The 13,987-nt window shown below is 38.1% G+C and overlaps 1 protein-coding gene across 1 annotated transcript; it reads right to left on the reverse strand.

Moving 5' to 3' along the window:
* Positions 1–5,865, reverse strand: LOC147864809 (phosphoenolpyruvate carboxylase 2-like). Its single transcript, XM_087318971.1, has 12 exons — positions 5,776–5,865; positions 5,379–5,691; positions 4,202–4,602; positions 4,028–4,112; positions 3,058–3,280; positions 2,854–2,957; positions 2,602–2,689; positions 2,369–2,523; positions 1,282–2,280; positions 805–1,191; positions 449–728; positions 1–313 (listed from the first exon to the last, which is right to left on the reverse strand). The coding sequence occupies exons 2-11, from the start codon at positions 5,655–5,657 to the stop codon at positions 450–452; spliced, it is 3,000 nt and encodes a 999-aa protein (XP_087175097.1). The 5' UTR covers positions 5,658–5,691; positions 5,776–5,865; the 3' UTR covers positions 1–313; position 449.
* Positions 5,866–13,987: the final 8,122 nt, after the last annotated feature.

The following is a 13,987-nucleotide window of genomic DNA, read 5'->3' on the forward strand; positions in this document are numbered from 1 at the left end:
TATGCAATACTAATTTTTATTACCAATTATTTTTGACAGCAGAAGTTCTCTCAAATCTTATAGGTCATTTTGGCCTGTTTAGTACAATAATAGATGTTTTTGGTTCCCAATTAGACAGCCATTATTAAGCATATAAGCTTGTCACACTTCGTGGGTAGTTCCAAGGAGTTGCCCCTTTGTTTTTATATACACCAAGGTGTACATTATTATATTATCCACAAAATAAGCCAGCACATGGCGACCATTCATTAGGGCTTCACATCATCTTCCATTCCACAGAACTGTAACAATAGTTTGTGGATTCTTGTGAGCCCTACAACACCACAATACCGCAAAATTCCATCAAAACTTTTCATATTCTAAAACAAATCCCACAAAGCATTTCAACAAAAACTGCTAAAGTAAAATCATATTGAACAGCAAGTCATTTTGAAAGAAGACTAAATACCTTAACCAGTGTTTTGCATGCCAGCAGCAATTCCTTTCATGGTAAGAATTACAGTATCTTCAAGTCCGGGACCATATTCACTGGTTGGATTAAGAGAAACAAGCTCAGCTGCACTGTTTTTAGACTTTATGACAGTTGGTCCTGGACCAACATTACCCTCCCTTATCTTTTTTAGAGTGTATGCTTGCTGCAAATTCAAAGTAGTAATGAATGGATCCCTCAATGCCAAGCGTTGCTTTAAATATGGGTTACCCTCCAAAAGCTCCTTGTGTCCAGCCACCTATAACGAAAATTACAATATTTACCATCAGGCACCCACAAGATAACGTAAGAATTGCTATTTAAGAAAACAGTACCTTGAGAAGTAGATCCTTTGTCTCCTCATATTTTGCTCGTAGCATCACACCAAAGAATTTCAGCTCATCACTGACTAGAAGCCTATCATAAATTGCAGCAATACGGGGATCTCCTTTTGCAAATACCATCTCCACAAGATCAATTGTGACCCTAAAGAAAGGCCATTCATTGTACATCTCCTGCAGTATCTTCAGATTGTTCGGATCCTTCTGAATAACAAACTTGAAAGCTTCACCAAAACCAAGCCAGACTGGCAGGTGAAATCTTGTTTGTGTCCATGCAAAAATCCACGGAATAGCCCGCAGTGATTCAATGCCTCCACTGGGCTTGCGTTTTGATGGCCGACTACCTATGTTCATGCGCCCATATTCAAGCACAGGTGTTGCCTATAACAAATATTTAGATGGCATGTCACAAGAAAGATAAACAAAACATCACACTATCTCCACACATTTCAATGCATCAAGGACACTTACAGATTGAAAATACTCGATGAACCTGGGCTCCTTGAATACAATTGAGCGATACTCCTCAGTTGAAATCAAAGCCATCTCATCCATAAGAGCCCGCCATTCAGGCTTTGGCTTCACAGGAGGATGCATACCATGCTCAAGTGTTGCAGAAGTGAAACGTTGTAGTGTACGGAAGCAAAGATGCTCCTCACCAAATGACTGTTCAATAACTTCACCTTGGACAGTGACTCGTAATGACCCATGAATTGTGTCTGGTGGTTGAGACAAAATAGCAAGATGTGTAGGCCCTCCTCCCCTGCCCACAGTTCCTCCACGTCCATGAAACATATTCAACTTCACACCAAACTTCTTTGCAACTTCAATAAGCTCCTCTTGGCTCTTGTAAAGCTGCCATGCAGCTGATAGTCTCCCAGCATCTTTCCCAGAATCAGAGTATCCAATCATAACCTCCTGCTTACCATTAATTCTATTTCTATACCAGTCAACTGAAAACAATCGGGTCAAAACAGCAGGAGCAGATTGTAGATCAGCTAATCTTTCGAAAAGAGGAACAACACGAAGAGGTTGAGTAACTCTGCATTCTCGCTGCAATAGCTCAACAGATAGAACATCAGATGGTGTCATGGCCATGGAGATAATATAAGCGCCAAAGGAATCAGCAGGCAATTCCGATATCACATGAAATGTGTCTAGCACAGCTTTTATCTCATCTGTCTTGGGCAAGTCAGCACCAAATAATGGGCGTTTCCCCCTCAACTCAGATAGCAACCACTCTTGGCGTTGCTCTTCAGACCATTCTTTATAAGAACCTATCCCCAAGTGATTTGTGATAGCATCCATAACATCGGTGTGTCTATCAGACTCTTGCCGAATGTCTAATTTCACAAGACTTAAGCCAAAGCATGACACCTGGCGCATGAAATCAAGAAGGCTTCCATCTGCAATTGGCTTGTCACCAGTGGAGCAAAGTGATCGATAGCAAAGCTCCAAAGGCTCGAGAAACTAAAAGTTTAAACAAAATAAACATGTCTAAGTAGATATATTGACACACACAAATTAAAATCAGATGATCATCCAAGAGAATGTAAACCTCGTCAACCGATGTAAAAATATCCTCTTCAGCTATGTCACTTTTCCCGAAAGCAAGAACCTCACGCATATATTCCCTGGTATTATACAGTTTGTCTCTCACGTTTCCTAATACAACTCGGAAAGGCTCGTTTGGTGGAATCGGTTTCCAAAACTCTGAACAGAACATATAATCAGAAGCTGAGTTATAAACTTTTTTCAGTGCCTAGTATTATATTTCTAGAATGCCCATACCCATGTAGTGTTTTGCGTCCTTCCGGTTAGAAGCCTCTATTTCCTGAACCTTGCCCCTGAGCTCTTCGCTACAACGCCACATAGACAGCTGCAACAAGTACACACATCAACATTGTGTATGTTTCATAAGAGTATCCAACTCAAGAGGGAGCTTAATTATGAAACACTGGGATTGTAAATATATCATGTAATGTAAGATGAATTTTCAAATATGCATGTGATTGACAGACCGTATAAGGTTTCCATACTAACCTCAAACATCAAATTTTCTATTTGAGAAAAATACAAATTCGCAGCCATCAGCCTTGCTAGCAAACACACATCCCGAGTCACCTCAGGTGTTACACGAGGATTTCCTAGATAGACACAGATAAAACAACCATCAAGTAATGCTAAATTTCTTCAAAACGAAATGTAGAATGGAAGAGTAAACCTCAACAACAAAATTTAATATACCATCTCTGTCACCTCCCATCCAGGAAGAGAATTGGATAAGAGGCACATTATAAGGTAGCCTCTCTTCAACTCCAATGTTGCTAAGTGCAGTATCTACACGACGCAAAAACTTGGGTAACCCATTCCATATAGTCTCATGGAAATAACTCATACCAGCCCGCATCTCATCCTGAGGAGCAGGTGGAGTGCGTCTGATTTCATCTGTCCTAAATGCTGCATGAATCTACAAAAACATAAATAAAGAGTGTTAGTGTGGTGATCACTATTTCAATTTCTGCAGAGAAGCATGGACACTTCTTTAAATTTCTAGAACAAGAAACTCCCTTAAAAAAATGTGGCAATAGAAATCACTACATTCCCAGTCATATGTAATCTTCTGGCTATCCATACCAGGAAACAGCAGTACGCCTCTATTCGCAAGAGAGATTTATTAGTTGTTCTTGAGCCAAGATTCTCAATTGCCATAAAGATAACCAATAATTTCTACATTCAACCCAAACACCCCACTTTACCATCGTGGTTGGCAGATATCTATCCATTGTTCTTGAGTCAGGCTCCTCAAGTGGCACGAAGACTTTTTACAAGCTCACACACTTCACCGTCATGATTAGCACACATGTTCTCTAAGTTGTATACCTCTATTTTTTAGCACAAACCCAATAGATAAACAAATAATGAGAAGACTAGCTCAGCGGAACAGGAAGTTTTCAATATGAGATCACACAGTTAATCTCAAAGATGTCATCAAAGAGAGATGGGCATATATGATTTTACTGCAGATTTCAACTCAATTCGAAAGAAAGACACAAATGACTTCAGTTTTCTCAGGTAATGCATGTGGAGGACCATGACACTGTATGTTAAGACCTGAAAAGTTTCATCTTGTCTTATCTTGCTTCAGTTTTGTAGAAAGATACCAAAGCTCCATGTACATATATTTATTTAGAGAGAACTAGAGGGATGGATGTACCTCTCTCTGAAGTGATTCATCGAGCTCTCGTTTCTCATCAGGTGTGATTCCAGGGGCATATAATTCCGAGAGACATGTGCGAATGCTGTAGAAAGTATCAGCAGAAGAGTAAGGAAACCGAAACCATATATCTATGAAAGATGAATTATGCACATGCTAGGCAAAAGGGCATACCGCCCATGTTTCTGGAGCAAGGACCGACGAACAGATTGTGTGGGGTGGGCAGTTAACACCAGATCCACTGTCTGGCACTTCAAAGCCTCGAAGATTTCCTTAGGAGACTTCTGAAGATCATAAACAAGCCTTCTAAATGTCTCATCAATGTCAGATTCGGTGAGAGCACAGTTCTCATCGCCAATATCCCCAGTTTTCGTCTTGATTCTGCGACGGTATGCAATCTGAACTTCTTCTGCCAAATTGCCAAGATTAAGCATGTGGGAAAAAGAACTGGATACCACGATTGAATTCCCTGCATCGAAACTATTGAGTATTTTGGCCAAATCTTCAAGCTTTTCAGCATCCTGATGACCTTCAGAGCTTCCGTACTCTCCTGCAAGCTCATAGCATCTTTGAACCTGAACAGGAAAAAGACACATCTTCATGAAAAGATTCCATCAGACATAAAAAAGAATGCTTCCAAGTGAGGGTCCATGGAAAGCCTCCGTGAATAGAAAAATAATGTCGTCAGGCAAAGCTTCATGAAAAACCTCCAAGAGCAAAAGAAAGAAAAACTTGTGAAAATGCTCCTAGAGAAGCAGAAAGAAAGCCTTCATGCAACAGAATCAGTGGATGTCTTTGTGAGCAGATATAAAGAAAAGCCTACATGCAAAGATCCATGCAATGCATTCATGAACAAAGTTTTGATGCCTTCCCACAAGCAAAGGTTCATGGAATTTCCTTCTTGAACAGGAAAAAGAGAGCATTCCAACTTTAAATGGAAAGCCTTCAAGGACAGGAAAAAGAATGCTTTAGTACAAATAATCAAGTAAAACCTTCATGAACGGAGAGCAAAAATCCGTCATACTAAGATTCATGGAGAACTTTCATGAACAGAAGAAGAAAGAAAGGTTTCATCCCAAAATTCAAGGAAATCGTATACAGAAGATCGAAACTTGATGGAAAACCATCAATAACAGGAAAAGGCGGGTTTGTAGCAATGTTTCAACTCGAGACTAAGAAATGCTGCATATCATATGAATACCACAGGTGCAAAAGGTCAGAAGATATGCCAACACAAGAAACTTCGGGTGCACAAATACGAGAAATTTATGTAAAACAGAGTATATGAATACTGTGGATAAGTGATAATAGAAAGAGTAGGAAGAGGAATGGATGAATGAATAGGCGTTACCGTCTCTTTCATGTCCTCGCCATGGAGATCTTGAAGCACGTCAAGGAAGCGATCAAGAAGTAGAAAATCATATTCTACTAGCTTATCATCTTCAGAAACACGGTCTGGAACAAGCTGTCTCATGTGAGCATCCAGAGACTTGGAAGAGACGAGCTGTCTACCATTACTTATACCACTACGGCTACTAGTACCATTGTTAGAGCTCTCGTTCTGATCCACAATAACAACAGAAGGAGGGGTTTTGGCTGAGTACTGATCTGTGTGGCTACTTGGATCCATGGCGAAAACGCTCTCTCTACTCTACTCTCTCTCTCTCTCTCTCTCTCTCTCTCTCTCTCTCTCTCTCTCTCTCTCTCTCTCTCTCTCTCTCTCTCTCTCTCTCTCTCGTCTTTCTTACTGTCTCTGATGATCTCTTGCTCTTCTCTTTCTAGTCTCTTTGTGAGGCCTACCCGAGAGCTTTTATAAGATTCCAGATCCGCATAATAGGAATAGGTTCTTTTCTGCTTTTTGCTTTACTTATAATTTTTTACAGCGTGGTTTAGTAAAATCCGCCATCGCCGAAATATCTGCAGAGGGCAGTCCAAAAAGCAAAAGAAAGGCGAACAAAATATATCTCTCCTTTTCTTTCTTTCTTTCTCTCTTTACAAGAACGTTATTATATCGCACTCTTTCTCTGACCTGTCGCCTGTTGGAAGCTATTTGACAAAAAGAAAAAGAATGGTCCCTCTGTAATTCTTTGTCATTCTGTCTTTACTTTTTACTCTCTCTGTGTCTGCAGCAACTTGATCTCCGCCATGAATGCAAAATCGATTTAACGGAAGAAATCGTCAAAGAAAGGGAGCTGAACTGATCAAAAAAGAAGACGAAGAAGATTATGATGAAGAGGAAGAGGACAAGCGGAGCCGTAAATTCTTTTCTTTTGTTCATGAATCATGACACACGGACATAAGTAAAACGAGGAAAACCTGCAGAGAGAGAGAGAGATCCTTTCTGCGTGTGGATGTGATGAGCAAAAGGACAGGCGCCTGCAGAAAAAGCAGAAACCCTAGATTGAAAAAGCAGAAACGCAATTAATTCGTCATTTTCTTCCCTTTCTTTCTTTTTTATCTTCTCTTTTTTCTTTTTCTTTCTTTTTTATCTTCTCTTGGCAAGGCCGCGCGAAATTTTTGAATTAATATTATTAATTACTCCTTTTATTTCGTTATAAGTTATTAACTAATAAAAGAATTTCGAATTAAATTTTGAGAATGATTTATAAAAAAATTTATTTCGTGCACTACTAATGTCTGTCTCTGGTTCGTAATGTATCATTTTATTTCGTTATAAGTTATAACTAATAAAAGGATTTTTATCTCTCATCCCGAAAGGTAGGGGACCACTAGACAGGCTCGAAGGCTCTTAATTGCGAGACACTGGGACACCAACACAGAATAACGCAACTCGAGTACTCCCGTATATTGGTCATAAATGGATTGTAGATCCTGATCTGATCAAAGTACAACCTGATTGGCACATATGTACTCATGAAAACACATGGCTACGTAAGGTCAGTTGGGACCCTTTGCAATGGACATGGCGTGATCCCTACGCGGGGCAAGGAAGTAAACTCATCCCTTTCTTCCAATTCACAACTAGATTGGGTCGCCACATTCTAGCTGCTCAAACCGCCCGAGAGCCAACTGTTGCGAAGGTCTAGCGTCTGGCACACATTTCAAGTTCCTTCCACAATAATCACCAAGTTTTGGCAGAAAATCTAGAAACAACAACACGCGAGGCGAATTACCACGTTCCAATGGCTATTGATACATAAGTCCCTACCGGTGGGAGCATGACAATGTGGGAACCTTAGCTCTCCTAATTGTGTAGAGTGCCCACAAGCAGTAGAATCAATATGACACGCTTTGTGGGACTGCCCAATGTCCCATTGAATATGGCGGGGGGTTGACCGCTTGTTACAATTATTCCAGGTGCAAGGCTCGATCAACTAGGAAAATATATGTTGGCTATCATGGTAGACCCCAGTTGGCAGATACGAGCATCGGGAGGAGGGGATGCCTTTGGTGATAAAAGCACAAGAGGTCCTTTTCTCCTCTAGCGGCAATGTCCATTCCACTCCTCTTAATGACAAATCTCAAGAGGTGTTGGAATTGGTCAACCCAATAACTCTTTGGATTCTATGGAAACAACTGTGTAGGCAAGTATTCTCCAACCAAACCGCACATCCAACAAGGTTACTGCAAGAGATATGGAGTGAAATTGTAGCCACTATGAAGAGCCAATATGCTGGCCTTAAGGGCGACTCCGATGGAGTTGAAAGACAACGAATAGCCATCATCTAACAATGGTTGTCCTCTCCCTTTCTTGAGGTAATGGGCATATGGAACTATCGCGTCCCTACAGGGATTTCTACATAATCATCTCATTTGTAAAATTTTATAACTAATGGAAGGAGTTTTTGTTTTGGAAATAAATAAATAAATAAAAGGATTTCAAATTAAAATTTGAGAATGATTTATTAAAAAGAAGACCTTATTTCGTAAACCAATGTCTTGTCTTTGGTTCATATATGTACGTGTATATGCATTATACATGTACACATAGTATGAACCATACATACCATACGTGCCTTCATATTCGATCATGTTTCGTGCATTCGCGTAAGGTAAAATACCCTCGAAGTATGGTAAATACCATACTTTTGTATCCATTATTTATTATAAGGTAATTTTTTTTTTAGGTAAGAAAGTTAAGATAAAAACTGTAAAAAAATTTGTCTGCATTCGTATGAAAAGGAATGTTTGGCTATGCATTCGAGTATATTACATACTACATGTATATGTATATGTATATGTATATGTATATGTATATGTATATGTATATGTATATGTATATGTATATGTATATGTATGTGTATGTGTATGTATATGTATACATTCTTCTATTTTCAAAGGATATAATTTCATTGTTTTACTAGCTCAGCTAATAATATCCAAGCTTTGTCTGCAGCTCTATACCAAAAGATAATGGTCTGCATATCTTTTCTCCGCAACTTGCATTGTCACCAATGCCAATCATTGTCCACTCACGTTGCGGGAACACATTAGATTGTGGGGGTACATACACGTGCCAACAAGTTACTACGTGTGTGTTAGATCTGCTCATGTGTACGTAGCCCAAACTGCCCCCAAGGTTCCATTGCCTTAAATTTCATGAACCTTTGCCAATGCATCTGATTGTTTAGAAGGTATGTTTATATTTAAACTTCACATGCCTTGCCAATTCAAGCATAAGTTCTTGACTGTTCTGAAGGTAAGTTTATATTTAAACTTTTTGTAGGACGGATCTCATTATATTTCTTTGACATGATAAGTTTTGTATTTGTCTTACATATAATGATATATGTGAAGCAATCTTCTGCTCACCACTCTCTCAAAGGGCAATATTCTCAAATGTTTTTTTGCCAACAACCTATCTTCACCCTAGACCTACAATGATTGACAAAATTCAATCTACATTAACATCTTAGAGCTTTAAGATTTCAAACTCTCGTTTCTTTTTTGTGCACTTTTCGAATCTATTTCTCTATTCAAATTAACAAGATTGAGTGAGTATTGGGGCCATTAACTAATTGTTGCTACACTCTTTGATATATTCGTTGCAAATATTATAACATTTTATTCTAATCACAATCATTATTGTTGCTATTATTTGAGTTTTGCACCTTGGATGTTTTCATGCTTGCTTCATCATTTCTTGTTTTAGTGGACGCCTTTGAAATCAATTCATTTCTCGTTCAGTTTTAATATCAGTATCAAAGAAGAATATTAAATGTTTTCAAGTAATGCCGAAGCCCCAATCAATGTTTCTCAATCATGTTTTATTGACTCCGAGGGATCTAATTTCACTGTAATTTTTATTTCATTTTGTCTCCCGATGATAGTCTCAAAAGTGTGTTATAAAAGTCAGCTAGAAATTATTTCTTTGATTTAATACTCTTGGAAACTTGATCCTTGTGAAAGTCTAATGTTGTAGAAAATTAATAACAACTGAGAGAATAAACTTCCTAAAGGTGACAAGACAACACTTCAATAATTTAGATATGTAAAGTTGTTGAAATGAGATGGGATGTGGCCCTTCAATTTTGCCACCAACCTCTTACGAATATTTGAAATATGTCACCCCAACATAGAATATGCCATAGTTATTTTTCAGTTGTCCGAATAGTTCACATTTGTTATTTCCATAAGCTATAGTATCCTAGTATTCGGTTGCCCCCTCTCTGTCTTTAGGGCCTTGCAGGATTCTAGATGGCTTCTCCTTTAGCCATCCATGAGTTTTCTTATATGCATCCTTTTTTATCGCAACATTATCCCCCAAGCATATGTTACTTGAAAAAAAGTATCGTACACACATCCCCCATATACAACCTCTTTGTTTATTTGCATTACTTTTGTGGACATAGATAGCTCGCAATTAATTATTGCGTTGTAGTTGTTTGAAGTGACCTAACGTGAGATCTTAGGCCATGTTCCACATGCGGCAAATATAATGTCATTGTCTTTGAGTATCCTTTCCAACATGTTATACTTTCATCCCTTCCCTTTCATGCACTACAAAATGCTTATCCAAAAAATATACACACGGTATTTGAAGATGTTTTCAATTTGTATATGAACAACAAAGCGTGCGTTCAAAACCATTTCCCCATTTCTATTTATACCTAGTTTTGTATTTGCTCTTCTGCATTTTCTACCGTACATGAAATGAGGAAAGGATTGTCAATGTTTCAACAAGGTTATGGCTTAATCATATGATGAGCAACCAAAATGTATGCAATCACATGGTACTAAACAAATAGTTGATCGATTGTGACAAGATTGTCAAGAGGGCGTGAAGGACTCTCGTTAGTAACCTATAGGGTTCAATGGTAAGGTGAAATTCCTAATTCGACATCTTCCACATTGCATGTGTTCCAAGAAGTTGATAGTTTGATTCTTGCCAATTCATTACTATTACAACTTCTAGTGTTGGCTTTGTATGTGTGTGGTCATTCTTAAGGATCATATAATATTAGGAAAAAGAATGGGAACACATCGAAGAGTCATTGTTATTGATTTACATGTATGGCTAGTGCGACGTGCATGAGCTCATAAAAGGGTTTGAATAGGCACTTGACCATTGTGTTTCATTTTTTCATTCTCTCTATTTTCGTGCCATTATGTTTCTTGTGTAACATTTCTTACTCCCATTGTGTTTTTCATCAGTAAATGCACTACCCGCTCTTTTACATATATACATCTCTCTCTTTACAATTCTCTCCCATTCTCATGAGTCGCTAATGGGGAATAGAGGCTTAGTTATTGTTTTGATGTCATGGATGTGACGCCGCAAGTTCCTTTATATTGCTTGGATTTATATTCGATGAAGTCTAATGCCAAATTCTAAGTGTTGGTTCCTAGGTTCCTAAGCATAAACCAATGGAAGTATATTCATTATAAAAGTTTAGGAAACAAAGTAGTGATATTATAACATTTAGAAAAAAATTATAATATTTTATCATCATGGATGTGAATTGTCTCAAAGAAAATATAGCTAGTTCAACATACCAAATTTTGTTAATGAAAATTGAATAACCTTTTCATCATTTCATTATATTAGCTTGATATGAGACATTGAATTGGTGATTATTCGAATGTTAAATCAAATTTTCTCTATATTTTTCGAAATGATGTATATTTGTAATTGCAATATTTTGTAAACTCTCAATCACATTTCTGTTGGCTAGTGTCATGATTTGAAAGGTGCGTTGATTTTCGAGTGAAAGCTCGTGGACGGAATCGTTCATAAAGAAAAGGGTGCGTGGTGTGCCCTACAATCCTACACTATTTTTTGGTTCATGTGTGACACAATGATATCATCCATATCATTGTGTGCATATTTATTTTTCCATGCGATAGTGCCCATAACTTATCGGGTTTGTGAAAGTGAAAACATGTGGCAAATGTTTTAAAGAGTGTCGGCTTACCATTGATGACCTTTTTTCTAACAAAGGGAAGCAATGACGTTGACCAAATCATCCTTCTTTGTATTGTGAATGTACACTGCTATTAACAATTTCTAGTTGTGTTTTTTTCTTTCTTGATACTATGTTACATTAGGCAAATGTACCATATTTCGTGAACTTCTTTAAGTGATGTAACGGAAGTAGTGGCCTCCATAACTACATATTGTCATATAGTGTATATAAAGTGAAGGCCAATGTGTTTATAACCATAACTACCTATTATCTTACATACAATGTACATAAAGTGAAGGCCAATGTGGTGTACATAAACCGAAGGCCAATGTGGATAGGTCATTCTAATTTTCAAGTACAATTTGAAGTTCTTGATGTTGCCACATGTCATCAAAATTTTAGTATAGAGTTTAGACTACTTGTTAAAGGGCGATATTTTTTCCTAAAAATTTCGTCTAAAAGTTGTCGTATTTTCAAATAATAAAGCATGACCTGTCAGTATGTTTTGATTAGAATGACCTATTCATAGTAGAATTTTATTTCTTCTTCTTCATTAGGTCAATAACTTGATCATGGGACTTAGAAGCATGCAACTTCATCCAACATTTTGATGCACACACATTTTTACAATTGCATGTGAAACATTGACATATGAGCAAATATTTCCCGTATAACACAATCTCGATTGATTTCCAAATGAATCATTGCAATTAAAAAGTGAGTTAGAGGCCTACATTAGTGCTCTTGGTAACAAAATGACACCTCAAATTTATATCAATTCTCAAATGTACTTGTGATGTTATATATGATTTATGGTGTAACCACATCAAAGATCATGTAAGCGTATACTCAAGGTAGCACAAGAGCGGGCTTGAAAGCCTATTCTACACATGCCATGTGTGTGTGTGGGGTAGGTTAACTATCAGTGTGTGAAAAATAGAACGAAGGAGAAGAGAAAGATATGATGAAGTTAGTGGGCGAGGAGAGATGTGAAGGGGTGTACAGTCCTCATGGTGACACAAGTGGGAGTAAAAATCCACAAAGGAAGAGGGTTTCAATCGACAACAAGCATCTTGTGACACAAAAACATTGTGGCTTGTGCCTCAAACAAACATCACGTGATGTGAAATGTAGTCTAATTTCTTACTAGCTCATATGGCATAACATTTCCTCAATAATAGTCTCGTAGAGGTTATATATGGAGGAGGAGATGCATGCTATTATTATATGTAGTGTGTATTCATTGAACAAAAGCACCACCAAAATGATTCATCATGTTTGAGTGTTGTACGTTCTCTCGACAAGGACCTTTTATGTTGCTATTTGAAGTAGAAGGTTTTGTGGGTTGCTTATGTTCATAGAAGCTCGATCGGGCTAGTTATTGTGGTATCCCACAATGTCCATCAAACAAGAACCCATTTATCATTGTCAAGTTAAACCACATCCCCCAATACCTCAAGTACTCTCTCTCTCTCATGCAGGTCTACCTTTCTCCCTCCAATGAAACTTTAACTAAGGGGTACGGTTTAGGGCGTTGACTCGGCTCAAGCCTAAACCAAACTGCTAAACCGTTTGTAAACCGTTTGGCGGTTTGGCTCAACTTGGTTCAAGCTTGAGCTTCCTTAACCAATTTCAGCTCGTTTTGGGATGGCACAAGCCAAACCGTACCATTTGGGGCTAAACTAGTTCGCAAATCGGTTAAGGCTTAATGACTTTGGATGAACCAGTTCCTAAAGTGGTTTATGCTAAACCGGTTTAGGAGCAGTTTGAAAAAACCCAAACTGGGTAAGGCTTAACCGGTTTGGTTTGGACTAGGCCACACCGGTTGAGCAGAAACCAAACCGTTGCCATTTGTAGGGGTACCCTCGTAGCAATTAATAGAAAAGCCTACAAAAAATTCTTTCTTTGAAGAAATCACAGGAAAATGTGAATTTGATACAGCGTAAGACTCTATCCCGCCCCCCCCCCCCCTTTCTTAACCATAAAAATTCTGCTTAATTTCTTAATCTCGCCAAAGGTGTGGTTTAATCACAGTATCCTTTTCATGAGGAATCTGATTCCCAAGTCATTGTTTTCCATCGCTTTATGAGGAAATAATAACGAAACCGTGATTATTGAAACAGATCTCCAAATACTTCATTCTACTAGTATTTGGTTATCTACGTGAAATTGTACCGAGTCCATGTCTACTAAGGTTCAGATACATGTGCCTGTCCATTCAAACAAAACAAATATACAGCCATGCTTCAGGATTTAGGTTTCGATGGTGGAGGCACCAACATCAAAAAATCATCACTCATTGGACCGAAAGAAAAAGCACCAAGATTTGGAGATCAATCAAGTTCTTCTCTTTGAACACCATAATAATAGGGCTCACTTAACGTATGGGAAAGTTTTGATCCATTTGTACATATTCTACGGGAATATTGCGCACACCATAAATAACGTGGCTGTAAAGAAATTGGGGCTGCTATCTCTATTTTCAAGCGATTCAAATCCAATGAAAGTAATGTTCGTTTTGAGCCCAATATGTAGATTTGCCTTCTCTGGTTATTGGAAAATGGGTGCTCATGCGTGTGGTAATAGTCAGTGT

This window comes from Azolla caroliniana, unplaced genomic scaffold, assembly GCF_043228905.1.
Source record: "Azolla caroliniana isolate FFs.n. ecotype wild unplaced genomic scaffold, voAzoCaro1.0.p SCAF_4, whole genome shotgun sequence".
Lineage (NCBI taxonomy): Eukaryota > Viridiplantae > Streptophyta > Polypodiopsida > Salviniales > Salviniaceae > Azolla > Azolla caroliniana.